The sequence below is a fragment of the Martes martes genome (genome assembly GCF_963455335.1).
Source record: "Martes martes genome assembly, chromosome: 8".
NCBI classification, from domain to species: Eukaryota; Metazoa; Chordata; class Mammalia; order Carnivora; family Mustelidae; genus Martes; species Martes martes.
In genome coordinates this window covers 85,419,172-85,442,748 of record NC_137895.1, presented here as the reverse complement: position 1 = coordinate 85,442,748, position 23,577 = coordinate 85,419,172, and the positions used below count along the sequence as shown (strand labels likewise).

Sequence of the window (23,577 nt, the reverse complement as noted above, 5' to 3'; positions counted from 1 at the left end):
AGTTGGGCAGAGAAGGCCTGGGAAGGGGTAGGGCTCTGGCCTAGGAGGAATGCCGGGGGAGAGGGCATGGCAGGCCCTCTACCTCATTCATTTCTCATTAAGATAGGAAGAGAGGGACAGAACAGCAAACCTTTCAACTACCCCTCTAGGCCTGTATTTTTCCCACCATTACCAAACTGTGCCTCACCAGAAAATATAAGTGGTGGTCTTGGGTATCAGTGGAGGAAAGGAGGCTTGGCACCCAGAAGAAAGGAAAGGTCAGTGACTGAGGACCTCAACTTCTTGTCAGCACCCCACTGTTCCAGCTACAAGAGTCACCAATCCACCACTCCCCTTGTCTCTGATACCCTTGTTTTAGTGTGCAGAGCAGATCTCCATTCCCTGGTTGCGGGCTCTGTCTGTAGCTAACCCTTCCCTGGGGAGGCCACAGTCAGCCAGGCAAAGGGCACTGGGATGGTCGAATGGGGAGGGAATGTTAAGGCTACAGGGACAGCATAGGGGGCCCGGGGTTGGCGGGAGACGGTGAGGCCAGAAAGAGGCAGAGCTTGTGATTCACAGCTTCCTTTATGTCGCCACCGAGACAGTGCGAAGGTTACAATGCGCGTGTCGTCTCCTTGTGCTTCTCAGAGGGATGTGTGTACACAGTACAGACACCAGGGGAGAGAGTCCAACTCTTTATACAGGCGAAGGCATTCAGAGACCAGGGAGGGAGTAGAAACACAGAAAGGGGAACTTTGGGTGGGAGGATGGTTTTTAGAGACAAGAGGGGATGGGGTAGAGACAGACAGAGTTAGGGGAAAGTATATACAGAGATATAGCAATATAGAGTCTGTATCATATAGAAATAGAAAATGCAGATGAGGTTGTTGAGAGAAGCAAATGAAGTTGAGGAAGAGGACTTGGGAGAGTTCCATAAGAAAATTTATGGATGTGGCCCTCTGCAGGGGCCCCTGGGAGAGGGAGCAGTGAGGTTAGGCACCAGTGCCCCTCTCCCTGAGCTGGAAGCCAACCAGCTAGATCTTTCATAGGATGGTAGAGGAGTGCTACCTCTTGGGATTTCTCTCCAGCAGTTCGGGGTTGGGAGTGAACTTAAAGGTATCAGGATGTGGCCTACAGCACCAGGGCCACATCTTCTCCCCATCATCCACTACTTCAGGGGATCCCCCACCCTCAGCTCCCCAGAGACTTCACATGTAAGGGGGGGTGGAGCTTAGGGTCTTAGTTCCCTCCTGGAGACTTGGGGTTGGGGGGGGTCACCGGGCTGAGAGGGTCTCTTAAGGCTGGGGAAGCCCCCCCCCCCCACTAGCCCTCCCCTTCAAGGTACATTCTCTGGTTTGGGGCCAAATTCCAGACCCCAAGGATCTCCTCCACCCCCCACTGGGAGGGGCTTTGGTGACTGGTGGCAGCAGAATGTAGGTGGACACTCAGATGACAGATAGCCAGACAGACAGAATTCAGGCTGGGAGCTGGGGGAGGCAGCATGGAGCAGAGAGGGGCAGCCTGAGGTCACCTGCCCCATTCTCTCTTTTTAGTTTAGTTTAGTTTTTTTAGATTAGTTTCAGTAAAAATAAAAAGAATGGGATAGAGGCAGGGAGAGGGCTCTATGGTCAAGATTCCTTCCTCACCACAGACAAGAGGAAAGGACTGCCCAGGAGTGGGGTTCTACCTTGGGAGGGGGGAGTGAGTCCCCAGGGCAGGTTTTGGAGGGGCACGGCCCAGGGCCCCCTTACTGTCCTAGCCCTCCCCACCTAGGCCTTTGGTACGGTGGCCTGAGGGGCTCAGCAGGTAAAGTCCTCAAAAGTGCCTCGGGCCGGATGGTGAGGTAGGATGTTGGCAGCGTAGGTCATCCCAGCGGGGTGGCCCCGGAGGCTCTCACACGGGTTCTAGGGGACAGGCACAGGACAGGGATTGATTATCAGAAAGGCCACAGGTGGTCCTGGGGCGTGGGGGAGGCAGAGGAAAAAAGGTGGCAAGGGGGGGAGACCTGGGGTGGGGGGGAAGGGCGGGGCCGGAGGGCACCTCTCCCACGCTCCCTCACATGTCTTTTGACGTCATCCAGGCTAAGGGCCACACCCTTGTCGGCGCTGCTCCTTTTGGCCTCCTTCTGGCACTTTCCTCTTCTGCACAGCTTGTGCTTAATGACCTGGGACGGAGGCGGGGCGGTGAGTGGTTGGACTGGCTGGAACCCCGCCCCTCCCGTGACCCCACCCAATGCCCCGCCCCTGCTTACCTCATAGGCGTAGTCAAAGAGCTCCAGTACCGTGAGGATGCTGGCCCCAATGAACAGCCCCATCTGGCCCCCGATGTCACCTGCGGGGGTGGGGAGGTGGAGGGCGGAGGATCATGGGAAGGTCAGTGGTGTGAGGACACCACAGAGCAGCAGAGCTCTCTGGGATGGGGGCAGGCAAGTAGTATTTGCAGAAAGATCTACAGCCTTTGTACAGAAGGAGCACAAAGCAATTCTGGTGGGGTTCTTATTTTCTTCTCTATGTTTGTCTGCATTTTCCTACTTTTCTAAAGCGAACAGGTATTATTCAGAAAATAGAAAATACCCCAACATTCATTCTCTGGGTAAATTTTCAAAGGCTTATGAAATAGTCCCCCATTCATGCCCACAGGACTGTCTCTTCCACTTTGCCCTAAGATAAGGTTCAGCCCCATCTTCCCACTACATACCAAGACAACAGAGTTTGGGGAGAGGCCCTAGGTGGGGGGTGGGTGGCAGGGGAAGAAGGAACTTGTGGGACAGAGGTGGGCAGCCTCTTTGGGAGGTAGGGTGTCGCACCATGCCTGTGACATGGGAAGGGGATGGTGCCATAAGCAGCTCACCCAGGAGCCCTGCAATTTCATAGGCCTTCTTCTGCTCAATAGTCTCATAGTTGAGGACTTCAAAGAAAATGTCCAGCACCAGGATGTTCTCCCTGCAAAGGGGTTGGGGGAGGAGACCTAGGTTCAAGTCACATCTCTGTCCCTCGCTGACTAGGTGACCTTAGCAAGTAACCCTCTGTCTCCGCATCCATAAAGTGAGATGTTGATGGGGGTACCTGCCTTGTAGAATTGTCGTGAGGATCAAATGTGATGGCAAAAATAAAAAGACGCCCTGTGCACTGGCGAGCGTGGAGTGATCCCAGTTAGAGCAGTGAGGATGAAGATACAGAATGAAGCAAGGAGGAAAGAGGTGCTTCCTTTGCTTGTTACAGCTTGATCTGCACTCCATACCCATCCCAGACTCTTTGGTTGCCTTCCTCTTGTCATCTGCACCTCCTCCTGTCTGCTGACCCCCCAAAGCCCACTCAGACCCTTTATAGCCCCAGCCCAAGGGCCCTGCCCTGCACAGTCAGAGCCCTTACCCTATGTACTGCTCAGACTTGTTGAACTTCTTGGCCAGGTACTTGGCTGATGCTTTGCTGGGGATCTTGACCATGGACAGCTCCTTGCCATAGCGGGTTAGGTTGCAGGGCATTTCACACACACAGTACTCCTGGTCCTTCTCCACCAGGAAGTCTGTGCCCAATGGGGCGAAAGACAGCAGATGAGTGGTGCCTTTCGGCCAGTACCTTCCCAACATGAACATCCTGGCCCTGCCCAAAGGAAGCCTGGGCCCTTTCTCTTTTCTTGTCCTGTTCTTCGCCTCAGCCCTTTGCCTGCCCCTATGCCTACCCTGGGCTGATCCTCCCCCAGACCTCCCATGGGTATTTCTCAATCCTTTATCTCATTGCCTCAGGGCCCTTGGGGGTCAAGCAGCTGAGATGCTGCTAAGAGAGGGGAGGGCCCCTCCCAGGTACTCCTGCCCATTTTTCAGAGGGGCCTTTAGGGATGCTGTTCCCAGCCTTGCTAAAGTCAGACACAAGAGGGTCCAAGTGAAGCCTGATCCAGGAGTTACTTGAAGCTTCTGGGGACTTGGTGTGAAATCCCTATGCATGTGGCTCCTACCTTCCCCCAGGCTGCCCTGAGACAGGGGTGCTCACCCAGAGCAGGATCCGCGCACTCCTTGTATTGTTCTGGGGTGCAGTATGGGGCATCCCCTAACAGAGGAGGAAAGACAGTGGTGCAGAAGGGACATTAAAGGGTCTTGTGATGACGGTGGGACCAAGAGGCTAGATTCTAGAAGACTGGAGTGGGCGGGAGGGCAGAACTAGCCAGGCCCCAGTGTGTCCCGAAGGTGAGCACCCCCCACCGCCACAGGCCATCCCTCCTAGACCCCTTCCTGCCCATTTCTGTGGGTACAGGCAGGAATTGAGGCAAGAGGGACAAGAGACATAGGAGTGTGGAACAGGGCTAGAACTTGGGTGGGGAGAAGCCATTTAATCTTGCTTCCGTGTTGGCAGGAGGTTGATATGCGTGGGGGAGTTGTTGAGGGGCCTTGAAGGCTTGAGGGGCTCCCAAATCACGTTTGGAGCTTTGGGGCCTGACCTGGCATGTGCACCATGCGACAGTTACAGTTCTCCACCAGGTAGCGTGTCTCACAGTCGATGCGGCAGGCAGTAATGCTGTAGGAGTCGAAGAAATCCGAGTCCATGGTGACAGCTTTGCAGGTGCCCCAGGGCGGGGGCAGGTAGATGAGCTGCTGGGAGAGCCGGGGAGCTGGGGGGTGTGGGGACTTCTCCCCGAGTCACCTTGATGGACTTCTCTGACAAGACGCAGAACTTGGGAGTCCTGCTCCCTGTCCCTCCGCAGACTCTGAGGGTCTCAGAGTTTCCAGAGCATTCCTGTCCATTCATGCGGCTCACTCGTCAGATCAGCACGCAGGCCCCAGCTCACCCGTCCCTCCTGTATTGATTACCCACCACTCCGTCTCGACCCCTCAACACCCCACCCCAGGACCAGCCTCCTGTGGCCCTCTCACCCGCTGCTCCTGGCAGGACACAAAGGTCTGGAACCCCGGGGCCACACCAAAGCCCAGCTGGTCGATGAAGGGAGGTTCATCCTGACTGTGGATCTGCACTTTGATGCCCGCTTCGAAGGACGTCTCATCTATGGGAATGAGGGGCATGGGGTGTATTGCGAGGGCTTCTGACTCCCTGACCTCCTTCAGAGCTGGGGCCATGTCACCTCTCCTAGGGATAAGGACAGTGCACACTGGGACACTGGGGGAGGGGTTAGTCTATGGGGGCCCTTGCCCATCCCCAGCCTCCTTTTGGGTTCACTGGCTCCATGCTGCCCCAATGAACCTTGCATCCTACATACTTTTTTTACCTAGCTTCGGCTATGCATCTTGGTGTTTCAAATTCTTTCCCAGACACTCTATTTTTCCCCCTCCTTGTCTCCCTTCTCTCTAGATCTCTCAGCCCCAAGGTCCCCGGAGACCAGACTGACGGCAGGCAGCCCAAGTAGAGGGAGTTATTTATAGAGCAAGTGGCAGCCACTGATGGAAAGGAATGGCTGGTTACCTTGGAGAGTAACTGAGCCAGGAAGGGGGAGCCAGAGAACTGTGAGGGTGGCAGTCAGGTAGAGGCAGAGTTGGAGATGGCAAGATGCTGGGAGGAAGGGAGGAGAGCCCGAGTCCTGCCTCAGGTCCCACAGTGGATCTCAGGAGTCCCCTGGTGGAGGCCAATGGCTAGGGCCATGGGAAGGGGCCCCCAAGAGAAATGACATACCAGTCTCTCCCCATACAGGCAGGTACTCATCCTGCTGGATGTCCAGCATGATCTCCAGCCCATTGCCAGTCCCACCCTTCATGGTCTTCAGCCGTGGACGCCCGTCTCGGCCCGAGTTGAACGTGTAGCACTTGCCATACCTCGTGAAGACCTGGCAAGGGCAGAGAGGAAAGCCTGAGAATCCCGCCAGCACCCTCCTACCTACCAAGCATTGTCCCCAGACCCCTCCACTGCTGGAACCTCAACACACTTCAGGAACCATCTCTTCTGTACAGCCCATTCTCCATGTGTCCTCCTTCCCGCTCATTCTCTGCCCTTCTTTGCCCGGGACAGCTGATCCCTGGGGGCTGCACTGCCCGTGCTCCTCTGCCACTTGGACAGGCTTCAAGTTGGGTTTGACCAGGGGGAGCTCTTAGTGGGGGAGCAGAGGGCGGAAGGAAGGAGAGCTCAGTGTATTCATCCTTCCCCACCCTTCACCCTTCTGAGAATGCTCTGGCAGTTGTTTCGAGCCTCTGAGACTGTAGATCCTGCCAGAAAGGCTCCCTGCAAAGCACTGCTGCTTCTCTGTACCCTTGAGCCTGTTGGTGACAATGCCCCACTATCACTAGCTGCCTCAGGCCCCTATAGGCAGATTTTCCTTCCCTCTGTCCACAGCTCTATAAACAGTCCCTTTGTTCAAGTCTTTTCAGTTAAACTGTCTGAGTGGCAGTCTTCTTCCTGCTGGGACCCTGAGACTATATGCCTCTATCACCAGGATCCCGTCACTGCCATACTCCCAGTCCCTCCTGGGGACCTTCTCTTCAGGCCCAAACTCCCAGAGCCTTCTGAGATAGGTCTTCTCTTCTCCTGGATTTTGCCTCAGGCATCTGAAATTCTGATCTCCCCCAGGTCCTCCCCCTAAACCAAGCTAAAGCTTTTTCGTTTTCTCCAGCCATTAGCCCCGTGTCCATCATTGCACCATCATCACCAGAACCTGAAAGCAAACCCAGTTGCCATGGCAAGGACCATGCTCACCCAAGCCCCAGCCCCTCCCCTCCCAGGATTTGGTACTGAGCATCCAGATACGTGGCATGTTGGGCAGTGTTTGTGCAGAAGTAATAGGGCCTCAGAGGCACTCCCAGCCCTGGGGGCAGTCTTCCCACTCCATGCCTCAGAGCAGTTCTCATCACAGCTCTGAGTACACGGTCACACAGAGAAGAGTGACCCAATTCTTTATGGCCCTCTCCCCACAGTTTTTCTGAGTGTTTTCAGGTTCCCATAAATGGGGTGAGAGTGATTTTCCTCCTGCTCGATGGTGACCGAGTCCACAAAGTGAGTCAGAAGGTAAATACAGACATAGCCCAGAGAAAAAGAGAGACAGTGTCAGGCCAGACCAGAGCATGGAGGGGGTGGTTTACTAGTCCCCTTCCCCCTTCCTAGAACAGCCTCCTCCCCCATCCAGAAAAGAAACGGCAAAGTCCACAAATGAAGCAGAGAGGGAAGTCCAAGGACTCCTAATCCCCCAGCCCGCTACGAGGTTTTGTGGCATTCGGACACAGGCTTCAGGCAAATGACCCTCGCCTACCCTCCACCTGGGAATGTGAGGGACCCCAGGTGGCTGAGAACGCAGTCCTCGCTTGGGCTGAGCTCTGCACTGGGAACTCGTGGACTGCTGCTGCCACCTGGTGGTTCTATGTGAGAAGTGTCTGCTCTACCCTCTGGTCCAGAGGAAGCCCGGGTGACTCCTTCGTTATCCCATGTTCCTGTATTTCCTGGCCTGCCTGAGGCCCAGTGGCCAAAACCTCCAGATCCCTACCTGCAGCTGGTCCATGATGCACTTATATGATGACACCCATCTGGTCCTGTGCCAGGGAGGAGGTGGGGGGCTGAGGGAAAGGTGTGTGGGAAGGGGAGGCAGGGCATCTGGTCCCTGAGGGGGCAGAAGAGGAGTCAGGCCAGATGGAACTGGAAGCTGAACTGGGGAGGGGGTGGGGTGCCACTTGGTCTCTCAGCAAGGAAAGCCCTAGACTCCAGAGTGGGAGGGCAAGCAGGAGGCTGACTCTCCATCTCGGGCTTCCCCAGGGAAGACTATCCCTGATCACTTAGAGCCCTGGGACAGGGGGAGGGAGGGGAAGACTGAGAGGAGGACTATTATTCTCCCTCAGATAGACAGACAGACAGACAGACACACAAACACACACTGTAGGAGGAGCACTGAAAGACCAAGCAAGGCTGCACTGAAGTCCCCGCTACAGTCACTACTGAGAAGGGGCGTGGTGAGGTGGAGTCGGTGACTGTCCTCACCCCTCCACCACCCTTCCACAGTCTTCTCCGGTGCCTCCAGAGACCAGGAGACACCTGCCCCCGCTCCAGTCCAGGGGTCCTAGTCAAAACTGTTAGGGCCAGGTATAGGTACCCACCATCAGAACAAAGGTTGACCTCAAAGAATAAGGTCCCAGATCATGCTGGCTCACAGGGAGGTCTGAGGCAGGGCCAGAGATGCTGGAGAATATTTGGGGGGCACACCAGGGGCCTCGAGGCAGCCACTAATTACCAACCAGCACAGATGGATTTCCAGATTCTAGCTGGAAGAGCAGCACTGGTACAGACCTGAAAATAGCAGTCCAGGCCCAGACCCTAGGGCTCCCAGGGCCAGCTCTCTGGCCAGGCTCTGAGGCCTGTCAGAATGGGGTAGGGAGGGGGTATCCCTGGGGGAGGCAGGGGAGGGGCAGGAGGGCCACAAGCCCCAGCCCTGGGAGGTGATGTTCAGGGTGAGCCATGGCAGGCACCCTTGGGGGGCTGTGCCAGGTGTGGGCCCCCACTCACCACTGAGAAGTTGTGAGGGCCACAGGGCCCCCCGCAGTAGGAGCAATACAGCAGCATGTCCTCCAGCCGGTGGCAGGAGCGATTATAGAAGCGGTACAGGTTGAAGGGCTCCCCGGAGAAGGCCTCGGGCCCCGGTGGGGCAAGGGGCACCCCAGGGTCATCACTTTCGTCCAGCCCCAGCATGGGGGCCAGGTAGAGCAAGTCAGGGTAGCTGAGCTGGGACAGGCGCACGGCATTAGTGTTGCAGAGGGTGACGGCCGGGAAGGCCAGCTCCGTGGTGGCCACCTCATCTAGCAGAGTCACGTGCGGGTAGCTGAGGTAATAGGCGACGCGGTCCCCCACCTGGCACAAGAAGGCGCCCAGAGCGAGGACAAAGGCCACTGCCCACAGGGCCTGCCTCAGCCCCGGACCCCCCTCCACGAAGATATGGCTGGCGCCGTGCAGGGTGCAGCTGTTGGCAAAGGCCACCAAATCCACGGGCGAATCCCCCTCTCGGGACTCTTTCGTCACTGCCTCCGTTTCCTTCTCGTCTTCTTCCTCTTCTGATTCTGAGTTGTCCCGCCGCTGCCAGTGGGGACCCCAAACATCTCCCAAGGGCCCTGGGGCCTCCTCTCCAGAGGAAAAGGACACAGAGCAGAAGATCTGGATGGGCATCTTCTCCGGGGGCTTCCTGGCCCCCCGTGGGTGGGTAGGCAGTTGAAGGGAGAAGCAGATGTGATCTTGGGCAGGATCTGGCAGGGCCAGCCACCCAGCCCGGTCTGCCAGGTCTCTGCAGCCCTGCCAGCCAGCCAGTGGCTGTCTTTCCTCGCTGGTGTGGCTGAGATGGGGCGGGGCGTGGAGAGGAGGACCTGCGTGCCCAGCTGGGGAGGGCCAGCGGTGTCTGGGCTGATGAATAATGGATGGCAGTGGGAAAGGGAGGCTGATGGAGAGGAGGGGGGGCAGAACCCCTTTCCGGTCACCAGCTCCAGGAGGACAGAGGGTGGAAGACAGTGGAAACCCTGGAAAAGCCTTGGGGCTCCAGGTGAGATGGGACCTAGCAGATTCCTCTGCTCCCACAGCCCACAGCAAAAGTCCGTGCCCCTCCCCCATGACATTTAAGCTCCCTGTCACCTTCGCATCTGTTCCTCAGCAACTCCCTTGGTCTTCCTTCCCCAGTGCTGGGTCCTCGCCCCCATTCACCCCCATTCTCACCTGATGCAGCCATTCTCCTGAGACACTGGGGCCTCTGCATTCTCTCAGACCTCTAATTCCTCCTTGACTCACCCTGACTCATGATCACCCCCCATGTCATTGGCCACACCCCCACATTGTCCCAATACACTAAGACCCCAGTTCCCTTACAGTCACTGCCATGACCCCAATTTACTCAGTTCCTAACTAAACCCTTAACTCCCCTGCAATCATTGCCTTGACCTCCAATTTCCCTCCCTCCAGTCCTTGACCCCGCCAGTCCTTGACCCCGTTTATCCTCTTCTCGCTCCCTGACCCTGGCTGAGCTTCAAGTCAAAATCCCTCCCCCCACCCTGTGCTGAGCTGTACTTGGGTCACTCTCCCCTCCTCCACCTTTCCCTTCTGTGGCTTGGGGGGCAGCCCAGGTTCCATTAGCAGAGGTCTCTCGCTGACCACAGACTCATTTATGGCAGTTCCCGGCACCAGTGGGGGGAGGGACCCCATCTCTTGTTGCTAAAAATCTTCCTGGCAGATCACCACTCCCCTCCTGGCCACCCAGCTTGCCCACCCCTCACCGGTGCAGGAGAAGAGTTTGAGGAATTCTTTCTGGCAGGTGGAAGAAACTGATATCAGAACAATCTGCTAGGTAAGGCGGAGAGTGTCAGGAACCAACCTGGGGTGCGCCCCAAACCCTCAGTCCTAGTCCCTCGGAGGTTCCCCGTGCCCCAGTTTACCATTCTCTGACCCTAGGTCCCTGGCCCCTCTGTGTGCTCTGGTTACTCAGGGCCACTGAGTGAGGAACTTGAGCCACCAGTCAAGTCTCCAGGGCCTAGAAGGTGACCTGAGGGAAGGAGTGGGAGGGAGGGAGGGAGGGAGGTGAAGCATGTTAACCCTTCTTCTGCAGGGCCAGAGACAAAGCAGCAGGAGTTCCATGAGTCTGCTTGGACCTTGCCATTCCTTACCATCACATAGCCCCAGACCCCCTCCCTGCTCCTTTTCTCCCCTCCCTCCCTGCTCCTACACCTCTTCCTTTCTCCATTTGCAAGCAGGGACCCTGGAGTATATTAGGGATGGGAGGCAAGGTGCCAAGTTCCAGCAGAACTTACTGATGTGGGACCTTCAGCCTCAGCTTTGCTGCCAGGGACACAGAGGCCCCAAAAGAAGAGCAGCCTTTGAGATCTGACTCCTCTCCTTCCTTTCCCCATTGCTCTCAGACTGGTCTCCACCTTTTTTGCCTAAACATTGGCCTTCCCACTGGTCTCCCTAACTCCCTGCCTCCCCAGTTTCTCCCCACCTTATATAATTCCGTATGTAATTCTGACCGTTCTCTGGCGCTGAGACCTTCACCCCTTAGTGCCTCTTGGTAAAATCACGCCCATCTTGGGAAAATTTATGTGGGGCCTTTGTAATTTACCTTCCAGTCTCCCTTTCCTACCCCCGCCCCAAAGAAGTCTAGCGCCCAGCCACCATGCCCTTCTCCCGTTCTGCAGACCCGCTAGGCTCATCCACAGCTCCATGTCTTTCCTGGACTCCATCTAGAGAATTTCATCTCATTTTTCAAGACCTTATTCACATGTTACCTCCTCCAAGAAGCCTTCCCTGACTGCATAGGGCATAGTGAGTACCCACCCAGGAAACAGAATGAAGGGATCAATTCTGCTCAAATCCCTTCAGGCATGAGTAGTAACCAACAACTCCTTGAGGACAGACTGTGAGAATGAAAGACCAAGACACAGGGACCATGCGAAGAAACTAGAACCAAGGAAGACCAGGAACACCCAGGGCAACCAGAGAGGTCACTGCAGAGATGAGAAGGTCACTGCAGAGAAGAGAGAGATAACCCACCACCCCACCTTCAGCTGTTGTCCTCAGGCTTCTTCTGCATGAATTCAGAGGTTCCTTTCCTATTTCAGTCCTGTGTGCATTTGCTCCCCCCCCCCCCGCCCCTCCCCGTTCCCCCTCAGCTCTCAGAGGGCTCTCCACGTCCTCAGGAGTGTTTCAGAGGTAAGTTGTAGGCCTGGTTTGGGGGTGGGGAGGCTGCAGCTGCCCATGCATTCCACACCCACTAGAGGGCGTCGTTCTCCTCCTTCAGACTCTCAGGAAGGGCATGTAGATTAGACCTCCAGAGGGAAGAAAGGAAGGCAGGGGACACTTCCACCACCGGGCTTCACCAGACAGAAGGACAGGCACACACAGAACAGCTTCACAGGACAGCAAGTCCAGGATGGCAGGACCCGTCTTCCCCCACACCAACATAAAGACCCGCACTGCACACCTACACATCACCACACACAGCTCCCTTGTGGTGCAACAAACATACACACATCCCAAATGGATTTCCTCTCTCCTCTAAAATCCTCTCCCGCCTCACCTTGCTCCAGTAGACCACCCAAAGTTTGCACAGTAAGCGGAGGTAAGGAAAGTCTCAAGCAGCACACACAGACCCGCAAGCACAAAGCCCCAGGAGAAAAGCCCCAGGGGAAGTAGCCAAGCAGAGAGCCATGCAGGACAACATCCACTTCTGAAGCCTCTGTCCAAGGAGGAAAGCCTTCCCTATGTCAGTCCCTACCCAGTACCGCTCTTAAATTGTGTGTGGTAATTCAGTGGTTTCTGATTTTTTCCACATCTCTTTCTAAACACGCCCCCCCCAACCCCCACCCCACTGCTGCCAACATCTGTAGAATGTTTAATGCTTCTCAGTAGATAGTTCATGGAATCCTTATACAACCTAGTGAAATAAACAGGTTTGAGTAACATCCCCCCATTTGACAAATGGGGAAACTGAGGCACGGTGACCTGTTCAAGTTTCATGGAGAGCAAGTGGTGGGCATGAGACTAGTATTAGATCATCCCCTGCAAATCTCTTCCTCCTACATTCTTTCATTTACTCATCAAATATTTACTGAGTATCTATGTGCTGGGGACACATGAAGAATATACAATGGACTGGGTTCCTGCCCTTGTGGAGCTTACTGTCTAACGGGGCAGACAGACACCGTTTCTAAAAATTGCAGAAGTAAATATTTAATTGCAAATCATAATAAGTGTTATGAAAAGGTAATTTGGCTCTATGGGAGCAAGTGCCAGGAGAATCAAAGCCTGGGGAATCAAAGCAGGTTTCTCTGAGGACATGATGCTTGAATTGTGATCTAAACAATAAGGAGGAGTAATTAGGTAAAAGTTTGTATGAGGTGGGTCGGGGGAAGAATATTCTAGAGGGCAGAGTCATGCAAAGGCCCTGAAGACCCCGGGGGTGGAGGTGGGGGGAGAGCTCAGAGAAGAATATAGCTGGAGAGGCAGAGTGGGGTAAGAACAGTCCGGAGAAACAGGCAGGACCCAGACCCCTTGGGGGCCTTGAAGGCCACAGCAAAGATTCCTGTCCAAGGACAATGGGAGGGTTTCAAGTGATCAGAGCAGTGTTTTGAAGAGACAACTAGGAAACAGCCAGAGGGGCTGCTGGAAGACCTACCAGGAGACAATCCCAGGGTGTAGGTGAGACAGAAAGTGCACCAGCTTGGAATGGGGTGATAGGGTGGAGATATTTAGGGAGCAAGAGTGGCAGATCCCCTTAAGGGAGGGGAGGGAGAGGGAGTGTAGGGATGCTTGCTAGTTTGCAGAAGTGGCTGAATAGTGCGGTGGCTCACTAGGCCAGGAACACAAGGAAAGGACTAGTCTGGGAGATAAGATGATGAATTTGGCTTTGCACATGCTGGGTTTTGTGAGCCTCGGGGACATGCAAGTGGAGGTGTGAAGGGGGAGATTAGCCACTAGCACAGAGAGGGTGAGAGGAGAGAGCTGGACGGAAGCACATATCTGGCTGGTCAGGGTCTAGATGCTGACGAGATGGCCCAAGGAGAGAAAGTCGGAAGGAAGGATGGAAAGAAGGAAGGGAGGGAGGGAGGAAGGAAGGAAAAAAGGGAAGGAGGGAGTGAGGGAGGGAGAAGGGAGAAGGAAGGAAGGAAGAGGAGAGAAAAGAGATCAAGCCTGATTTGTCAGTATCAACCAAAGCCAAACAGAATACCAACCTGTGACTTAACCACAGCCCCTAGTTATATACCCAAAATACGAGTCCATTGGACAACCAGAGAACATAAACAAGAATGTTCATGGTAGCTTTATTTATAATAGCCAAAAACCTAGTAACCACCCAAAGGTCTAGCAAGAGTAGAATGGATAAATACATTTTGGTGTAATTATATAATGAGATGCTACACAGCATTGACAAAGCACGAACTACTACTGCACAAAATGGGACAATCTCACAGACAAAATCACAAGCAAAAGAAGACAGGCACGAAGGCGTGCAGCCTGTATAGAGGATACATGTACTCTACAAACTTCAAGAACAGGCGGAACATATCTGTACTGACAGAAGTCAGAATAATGGCTGACTCTTGTGGGCTAGTACTGACCAGGAAGGGGCCCAGAGGAACTTCCTGGGGTGTTGGAAATGTTTTACACTTTTTTTTTCTTTTTTGAAAGAGAGAGAGAGTGAGTGTGTGTGTGTGCGATGAGTGGGGTTAGGGTAGGAGCAGAGGGAGAGGGAGAGAGAGAATCTCAAGCAGACTCCCCACTGAGCACAGGGCCAGACGCGGGGCTCGATTTCACCTCCCTGAGATCATGACCTGAGCTGAAATCAACAGTTGGATGCTTAATTGACTCAGCCACGCAGGTGCCCCAGGAAAGAACAGTTTAAAAAAGAGGAGGTGGTCAACCATTTTGAATGTCATTGAGAGGTTAAGAATAAACAATATTTACAGGATCTGGCCACATGGAGGTGGCTGGTGGTCTTATAGCTCTAACCATTTGGGTGGAGTGCTGGGGGTGGGGTGGGGAGAAGGTAGCCTCAAGTGGATTGGAGAATGAGTCTGAGATGAGAAAATGGAGACAGTGGAATATAGACTTCATATTTCTGAATTTTGTCTGGGAAAGGAAGAGAAAGAGAGAGAGTGGGGGGCTGGAGGGAGTCGTGGAGTTGAGAGACCTTTGGTTTTTGGTTTTTATTTTAACCTCAACCCTGATACATAGCAAATGCTCAATAAATGTTAGCTGTATATTATAGCAATATATTTCAAGATGGGAGAATCTTAAGCATGTTTCAGTGTCAACAGCTAAATTCCACTGGAGAGGGAAAGACTGACTGTAGACGAGGGAGAGGTGGAATCTTTAGGGTAAAATTCCCATACAGGTAGAAGGAGATCAGATGGAAAGACTAGGCTGAGATTTCAGCCTAGATAAGAGGGATGCTCCGCTTCAGGAAGTGGGAGGGCTTGACTGAGGCTTTGATCTTCTCCCTGAAGCAGGTGACAAGGTCATTTGCTCAGGGTGTGAGGTGGGGCTGGGAAGAGTGGCTCTTTGAGATGAGTGGTGAAGTTTGCAGTAGTCACTGGGACCAGCAAGGTGACCCGGAAAACAGCGGGGTTGCCAGGGGGCCCTGCACGCCCATTTCAGGATGTCGATCATGAGCACAAGGTGACTGCAAGCTGGCCTGTTGTGTGACCTTCTCTGGTCGAGCTTGGCTGTCCTGGAGCCACTTGAGGAAAGCCAGTGGTGGGGCTACCCACTAGGGCTGGGATTTGGCCAAATGGTGCATTGAAAAGGCAGAGGAGTCAAAAGACTTCGGTGTGGCCAACCCGAGTCTGCCGTTCCTTCTCCTTTTCACCCTTGTTTATCCTTCCTGCCCCCTGCTTCCTTAGAGAGCGTGGCAAGCTAGGGACGCAGACACCCTCCTCCCCCTGCTCCACACACCAGCTCCTACTGTCACACACAAAGACCCTGGCCTTCGAAGATTTCCAGTCAAAGTCCCACTCTGGCATTCACCGGCTATGTGACCTCAGGCAAGTCACCTAACATCTCTGAGCCTCAGTTTCCTCGTCTCTCAAGTGAAGATATTAATATCTGCCTGCCTCCCAGAATTAGGAGGCTCATGAGCTAAAGTAAAGGGAATTTGTAAATTGCAAAGCTCGACTGGAAGAGATGATTAATTTTGCTGGTATGTGCTCTGCATGCGACCAGAGGTTTGCCTGCACACAGGCTCCCTCCCACAACCGCAATAAGTGAGCTACGTGCACCCCCGAGCTCATCCATACACGTCCACTACACACCCTAACCCCCATCCACGTTCTCAGGCACCCCCACAGAGGGGCACACGTGTGCTTGCACACTTGGGGCACACCTGCAGGGGGCATGTCACAGGAAGGCTGAGTTGGCTGCTGTCCATGGTCAAGGCCACTGCAGCAGTCTCACCCCAGGGAGGTCCCCAGCCTGCCTCCATGATCTGACGCATCAGTTAGAGACACACAGCCCCACAGCCATGAGCTACAGGGCCCAACCTCCCAGCCCGCCCCCCCCCCGGCCCACCGCAGACACGTCAAGAGGGTTCGGATGAGAGGGGACTGAAAGTGTTTTCTTTCCAAGAAATCACAGTAGCTCAGAAAAACCACCACTTGCCCTCCCTCTCCCTTGGGAGTGGCCCTGGAAAGCCTGGGATGGCAGAGCCTCTGCCCTTATGGTTTCCTAAGGGACTGTCCCCTCTAGGGAATACACAGCTGTTTCTCGCTCATTTTACAACTTTCCACGAGGAAGATGTGTGATCCACGCGTCCGGGAAAGTCAGTGACGCACAGCCATTCCAAGGGTAGGCCAGCATGGGCTTAGCCAGGGAGTCCTAGAGGCTGAAGGAGGGGCTGCCCCTTGGCAAAGAATCATTTAGCCATCTATTTAGAGTTTCCTTTCCTCACAAAAATTGTGCCTAGAAGCTGAGAAATGGAGCCAGATGCAACTATGCCTAAAACAGAACCCAGGGGGTCCCAGGGCCCCAGCCGCACCCCTCGCCAGAACTAGGCACCACTTCTCAGTCTTGCTGTCTGCTTCCAGTGTTGCCTCCTAGGATCCCCACACAAGGGTCCTGACTGGAAGGTTCTTTGCTGGAGGGTAGAAGGTGCTGGAGCGCCACCTCAGACCTCCAGTGTGGGCAGGCTGTGCCTCGGCGCCGGCGGGGGGGTGGTGAAGGAGGAGGAGTGGAGAGGAGTGGAGGTACTGGCCAATGACCCCTGCTAGACAGCAGTGGGCTGCGCAAACGCTGGGGGAGGGCTGCATGGGGGGGGACACCCCACATCCCACAAAACTGGAGTTTCTAGATAGCTGATCTGGGCTGGGGAGATGGGAAGGACTCCACCTACATGTCCAGAGTCCAGCACCGCCTGGTATATTACTCCCTGTTCCCTACGGATGCCTTTGTTACCATCCCCAACCCTCATCTCGAACCCCCCTCCCCCTCCCTGGGAACTGCACTTGACTCTAAGCTCCCTGAGGGCAGGGACGGGGTCTGTTCACCCCTACACTCTGGCGCCCAGCATAGCACCTGGCACTTTGAAAGGGCTCTGTCACAGGAAGGAACCAAGTGGAGCTTCACACTTCCAACCCCGGTCTCCCGCATCATCACCCCACCCCCACCCCCCAGGACTGAAACTGCCTTCCAGAAAGTTTAAGCATGCTCAGAAGCAACCTCCACCCACAGCAGAAACGTGGGACCTCTCGGCAGCCCCCCACCCCCAGCCCGGGCTTCTTGGAGGCTTGCCGGGTGCAGCAGCGACGGGAGCTTTGGGTTCTCCCTGGGCTGGGGCAGGAGAAAGGCCCAAAGCTTGGAAGCACTCCTCCTCCCCACTCCTGCATTTCCCACTCTGCCCCCAGAGGCACTTAGTTACTTACATCAATTCTCTATTACTTTAGCCAGCAGCCGGGAGATCAATTAACTTAGAGTAGCCTCTTAGCTAACTGCAGTCTAGGAGAGAGGTGGAGTCCAGAACGGCAGCAGGGGAGGAAGGAAGGAGAGGGAGAGGAGGCGAGAGAGAGGACACTACGTTATCCCAAGGATGTTTGTGTGTATATGCGTATGAGAGAGAGACACAGAAAGGCAGAGAGAGAGCGACCCTAACCAGGGTCCCCTGGATTCTTGCAACCGGCTCCGCTCTGCTCCGAGCTCTCTCTCATCTCCTCCCTCCAACCTCAGGCACTTCTGAGGGAGGGAGAGAGAGCAGGGATGAAGCTGGAAGGAACGCCCTCCTCCAAAGTTAGCCTCTCCACTCCAGCTCTCTCCTGTCCTGCTGCCATCTGTGGTTGCTCCCCACGCTTCCTCCCCCCTCCACACCCCCAAAGACGGCCAGGACTCTGCCCCTGAGCAGGGTGGCCTAGGACCCTCCTTCTCTCTAGCAGTCTGGGCAGCCTCTTCCTGCAGCAGCCCCTCCACTGCCTGCTAGCTGGAGGGAACAGACCCAGACGGTGAGGCCGGGCCCTCCCCAGGGACTCCTGGTCTTAGCCGCTCTGCAGGGGGAGGCGGGCGAGGCAAGCTAGGGTGTTGTGGGTGTGAGGGGTGTCAGCGAAGGGGCAGTGTTAAGTTGGGGATGAGGAAGTCCCCATGCTAGTCCTGGCTCTCTCCGGGACTTGCCATCCCTGGCTCAGCTTGTTTAAGATGGCCTCTCCCTCCCTTCTCCAGGTCCTGGGATCACCCACCTATGCCCACTGCTTCTCTCAGTTTCTCAACCCTGTAGATGCAGAAGAGTCCTGTCCCCCTCCAGAACCTTAAGTAGATTTCTGTGCCCACCACCCCTCACTCCATCTCTCCTCTGGGGAGATTCCTGCCTCCACTCCAGGGTCCCGGAGGGGCACTCCTGTGGGCCCCTGCAAGGATTCATGTCCCCTATCTCTTGTCCCCTCAATTCCACCACCTCCTGAGAGAGAATACTGGCGCCACTGCACACACACCCCCAAGATTTCCATTTTCTACTCTCTCCTTCCTTCTCTTCCAGGGTCCAGAGATGAATTCCCTTCTCTCTCTCCCCCAGGCAATGGCTCTGGGTCTCAGCTGGAGCAGGGGGACGGCATGGGGCTGACTAGGCAGCCATCTGCCAGCCCCCTCCCCTCAGTGCTGTTCAGCATTCCAGCCACACAGGCGCTCCCACTGCCAGGGACAGATAAGGTGCAGCTGGAGGCTGGCACCAGCTGCGACTGTGCTCACTCCCTCCGGCCCCCACCCAGACCCAGGCACACAGCTGCGCCCCTGGTTCCCCTCCATGGAACCCCTGCCCTGCCTTGGTCTGACTGCCCCTGAGGTGGAGTGGCAGAGCAGAGCCTCTGACCCTGTTGCCTTGGCAACCCGACATCCCCCCTCGAAGAAAAAGAGGTGGCCAGGGAAGAGGGGTCCTTGAGAGTGGGTTCTGTGGTTGCTTTTTTTTTTCTTCTTTTCTTGGTAGCTCAGCAGAGAGCTACTGAGGTTGACCCTCTGCCTCTTTGGTCTGAAACCAGTTTCTCCCAGATTTGGCCCAGGTTCCCCATATTTATCCCCACTCTCCCAAGCGGCCCCAGCTACAGCTGGGGGATGGACTTGGTCAAACACGCTGTGACCACCAGTCCCCTGTGGTTGAGCTGGATTGAAAGTACATCTGAGGGGAACGCTCGTCCCTGCAGACCCCCGTGCCAGAGGAGCTGGGGTCTCTGAGGGACCAGAGTCTGCCCCTTCCTATGCCTCCTGAACTGTCCTCCCGGAGCAGGGCTCTCCCAAGTTGGATGAGCTTGGCCCTTGGAAACCCGCAGCGGACTTCACATGTACCTGTGCACATTATATTTTGCAAAAACTGTGAGCCAGGGCTTGGACTTCCAGTTAGAACCTGTTTCAAAGCAGCAGAAGATGCCAAGGAGGTCTCTCCTAAGCTCTGACCCAATAGGCAAATGTTTCCTGTCAGTGCCACATCTGTCCTGGGGCTAGATACACACCTCTTGACCTAGCAGAGAATGGCAAGGATGGAGAGGCAGATGTTAAATATTAGACCAAAGGAGAAGAGAGAAAAGGTGGAGCATCAGGCAAGGAGTGTCCACACCCCCTTGGAGCCAGGGAGCTGGAGGAGGGGGCCAGAGCCCTTCTTTTCCCCCAGGGACATATCAGACATGGACTGATGTCTGATGATGTCTGATGATCACAACCCAACTCCCATCTGTATAGGAACATCCCTAGGGGCAGAAGTGGTAGAGTTCCCGACACAGAGACGGTGTATAGGGAGGTCAATGAGAGAGGGTAGAAGGAAGGGCTGAGACCTCGGGTGCAGCCAGATTCAGGGTCAAATCTTTGATATGGGCTGAGAAACATAGAAAAACCTAATCTTCTCTGGCAATCCAGAACCCCAAAATGCCCGGGCTGGGGCCACCTATAGGCCACTCTCATCTCTCTCCCCCACCCCAACCTCAAGCAAGGAGAAGAACTCAGATTGCTCCAGAACTCTGTAAACCAGCCAAAGCTCCGTCTGAGTACTCGGAATTGTCCCCTCAGATAACATGGACCAGTTACATTCAGGATCTCCATTTTCATAAACCGAACATGTCCTAGCATCACCACTTGGAATCTTTCTGGACTGCAGGGACAAAGGGAGCCTCAGCTGGACACTTTCTGTGGACTACTGCACCCCCACTTTATATCTTCTCGGTCTGAGCCAAGTACTCTGCCCTTTATCCAATACTACAAACTATTCAGGCTAATGGGTTTTCTCTTCCTTGCTGCTCCCTTCTGCTGTGTGTTGGCTATGCTGCCAAGGGGGAAGTCCCTGCCTTTCACCCTCACCTAACTTCTACTACTCATGCGTACATCGTTGGTGAGCCTGGGAACCCTTTGGAATCAGGCTCTGGAGAATCCAGGACTTCCCTGTTCTGAGAAAGGAAAAGGGGGAAGTGGTTAAGAGCATCACCCTCTGCTCCCCGTCAGCTTGGCTCAGCAGGGAGTGTGGCCACGTAACCTTTGTCTGGCAGGATTGACAAAGGCCCCTGAGACTGGTCTGCAGAGCAGGGCTTAAAGAGATTGGGAATTCTTGTGTAACCTCAGCAGGAAAAAACAAGCATGACCACGGGCTACAACATTTCTACACAAACCTGATGCAGTTCACGCTCCCATAACGCCAGGAGGAAGCAAGCAAGCAGAGGGAAAATGGGCAGGGAGAAAAGGGAGTCTCTGAGAGCAGAGAATTAGGGGCAGGCGTGGATAGCGAGGGGGTCCTGAGGGAGACTGCGTTTTCAGACGAGATCAGGCGCGTTCAGGGTGGTATGGCCGTAGACGAGACTGTGTTTTCAAAGCGCAATGAGCAGACTTGGAAGTGGACACGATGGCTCCAGGGCCAGCGATGGTAATAAAAAGAGGACACTAGGTTGGAACTTTACAAGACACAAGTTCTCATCCAGAACCTGTCACTAACCAGCTAGTTGAGCTCAGGCAACTTATGCCACCTCTCTGTGTCCCCTTGTGTGCATTTGTAAAATAGAGAGAACGTAGCTACTTATTCAGCCTAGGAGAGCCTACAAAGCCTAGGAGAAGGAGAGCCTAACAAAGCCTTCTGAAGAGTTAAAAGCATCATTCTCTCATCTGGTGTTATTTTTCACATCTGGCTTCGGGTCCTCGGTCCCTCTCCAGCCTCTCTCTGGTTGTAAGCTCTCAGGAACCTGTGTGACTTTCCCAGGATCACCTGGCACACGAGATCCCAGTCCATTTCCCTAACCCTCTCCAAGATGCTGGCTTTGAGGCAGCCCCATCTTGGGGAGAGTGGTGGGTGGGTCTGCGGGGCAGCTCCACTTAAAAAAAATATTTTATTTATTTATTTGGCAGAGATAGAGAGCACGCACTCACAAGCCGGGGGAGCAGCAGGCAGAGGGAGAGAGAAGCAGGTTCCCTTGACAAGATGCTGCCAGGCTCAATTCCAAGACCCTGGGGATCATGACCTGAGCCCAAGGCAGCTGCTTAACTGACTGAGCCACTCAGGTGCCCCTGGGGCATCTCCATTTTAAGAAGTAAAGAGATGATGGGGGAAAAAAAAGAAGCAAAGGGACCGTCCAGTTTGGTCATGACAATGCATCCCAAATAATCTCTCACTTCCTCAGACCCTGGCTCTCGCTGACCAGGGGGGAACCCAATCAGACAGTATGCATGTGTGTGTGTGGCAGGCGTGGCCCAGAGAGAATTACCTGTCTAGCTATGAAAGATAAAGCTTCCCTTACTTCCCATGTGTCACAGTGCTTCTCCAACTTAAATTCAAATCACCCGTTAAAATGCCAGTCCTGAATCAGTAGGTCTGGGAAGTGGGGTGGCTAAGCCCTGCAGTTCTTTTCATCTTCCAGGTGTTGGTCCTCAGACCTCATTTCAAGTAACAAGGCTGTAGCCTCCCCACCCCCACGTCCAGCTCTGACACCTGTGGCCCAGAAGGAAAGCTGGAACTGGTTGGGGGGGGGGGGCTGGCGCGCGGCACGCCAGGCTCCATGTCTGTCTGTGTCTGTGCCTGTGTGCACCTCTGTGTGTTGTGCACTGAGTGCTCTCTTTCCTGTCCTCGTGGACACGAGGCTGATGCCGAGGCCCTCACACAGAGCAAATGGACCCTTGTACTGAACCAAGTCTCCTCTGGACAGAAGCGAACCCAGGGGACATGCAGCTTCCTCTCCCAGAGCAGCAAGCTTGGTGGAAGGCCCACAGGCTCCTAATCCTCTCCTCCTCCTCCTCTTCCTCCTCCTCTAGGACTGACTCCAGCCCCACACCAGGGGACTCACTCACCACCTTGAAGTCTTCAGCGCTGCAGACCTCCCCCCGGAAATGGCAGGAGAGCAGCATGTCTCGAATGTCGTGCCCTGCGCGGTCGTAGAATTCACGCATGTTGAAGGGCTTGGGCTTGAAGCTGCGGAAGTTGGCCTTGTCCTGCAGGATTTCCAGCTGCTTCTCATCTGCCATCTGCGTGTCTGGTATCTCATACCTGGAGCCCAGGGGTGAGCGGCGAATGGATCAGCATGACTTTCGGGTCTCTGCCTCCATCTGGCCTCCAGGGTCCCATACCCAATCTCGGCAGGGGAGGTGATGGGGGTTGGGCAGGGAGGAGGGCAGCCATCAGCCCCAGGGATCAGGCCTGGGCATACGCACAGAAGGGCTGGGTGTGTCCTGAGGACCTGCCCCATGGGGTCTGAGAAGACAGTATGATCCGCAGTGGCTGCATGAGTAAGGGAGGGATGGGCAGAGAGATCATGGCAGGAGCTGTCTTATATACTCAATCACCACCCTTTAAAGATGGTCTGCCGCCATCCCTCAAGTGAGATAAGGAGCAATACACAGTGGTGGGAGGGTGGCAAAGGTCACTCGAGAGGCTGCTGATGTCTCACAGCTCAGGCTGTTGGGGCAGAGCTGTTGGGGACTATGCTGGGATCAGAGATCAGGTGCCCTTAACTGCTTTGTTCAGTCCCGCAATTCCTTTGCTGTGAGTGGCAGGTTTGGGGGGGCGGGGAGACAGGGTGGTCTGGGCTCTAGAGAGTGGGTTTTGAGAGGCAAGCACCCTGATGGGGGTCACCAGGAGCTGGGAGGCATGCGCCCTGGGGGCCCTGCAAGCGGCTGGCCGGGTGGGAGCTGCCCACCTGTTGTTGAGCAGGGCCAGCAGCTCCCCGGCGTGGTACAGGTCATTCTTGGAGACTTGGCTAAAGCGGAACTCGTTGAGATTGCACAGCGTGACAGCAGGGAAGGTGAGCTGGGAGGCAGCCACCTCATCGAGCTTGGTGACGTGGTGGTAGTGGAAGTAGTACTGCACTCGCTCGGTGCACACACACAGCAGCACAGCCAGGGATCCCAGGAAGCACAGGGCCCACAGTGCCCGCTTCAGAGACAGCCGCTCGTAGGAGAAGATGTGGGCCAGGCCGTGCAGCGTGGAGCTGCTGGCGAAGGCCTGGATGCTCACCGGCTGGACGCCACCCACCTCCTCCTCCTCGGCCTTCAGTTCCATCCTGACCGAGGGGATCCTAGGGAAGGAGGGGGTAGTCTGTTACTATCCTGAGATAAGGGTCCACACCGGGGCCCTGCAAACGCATCCAATAGGAATCCCCATTGCCAGAGGTCACTGCCTCCGGGGCAGGACACTTCCCTCGTGTGTGAGCCCAGAGGTGGCTGCCCAAGGGACACGCTCCTAGAAAAGCCTTCCTCCAAAGGCAGGGGCTCTGGGGTCAGC

The 23,577-nt window shown here is 55.1% G+C and overlaps 1 protein-coding gene across 6 annotated transcripts; it reads right to left on the bottom strand.

Moving 5' to 3' along the window:
* Positions 1 to 1,778: 1,778 nt before the first annotated feature.
* ASIC1 (acid sensing ion channel subunit 1) lies at positions 1,779 to 23,355 on the bottom strand (the record flags this gene model as incomplete). 6 transcript variants are annotated; one of them, XM_080810155.1, is made up of 11 exons in its annotated part: positions 1,779 to 1,883; positions 2,039 to 2,143; positions 2,231 to 2,310; positions 2,830 to 2,921; positions 3,351 to 3,504; positions 3,969 to 4,025; positions 4,414 to 4,564; positions 4,847 to 4,974; positions 5,598 to 5,837; positions 22,145 to 22,344; positions 22,994 to 23,355. In XM_080810155.1, 11 exons carry the CDS (start codon positions 23,353 to 23,355, stop codon positions 1,779 to 1,781), a joined length of 1,674 nt encoding a protein of 557 aa, XP_080666281.1. The 6 variants fall into 6 exon arrangements, with proteins under 6 accessions (XP_080666281.1, XP_080666282.1, XP_080666278.1 ...); XM_080810156.1 differs by having other exon boundaries at positions 4,414 to 4,567; positions 5,598 to 5,748; positions 22,149 to 22,344; XM_080810152.1 differs by having other exon boundaries at positions 2,677 to 2,921; positions 5,598 to 5,748; positions 22,149 to 22,344.
* Positions 23,356 to 23,577: the final 222 nt, after the last annotated feature.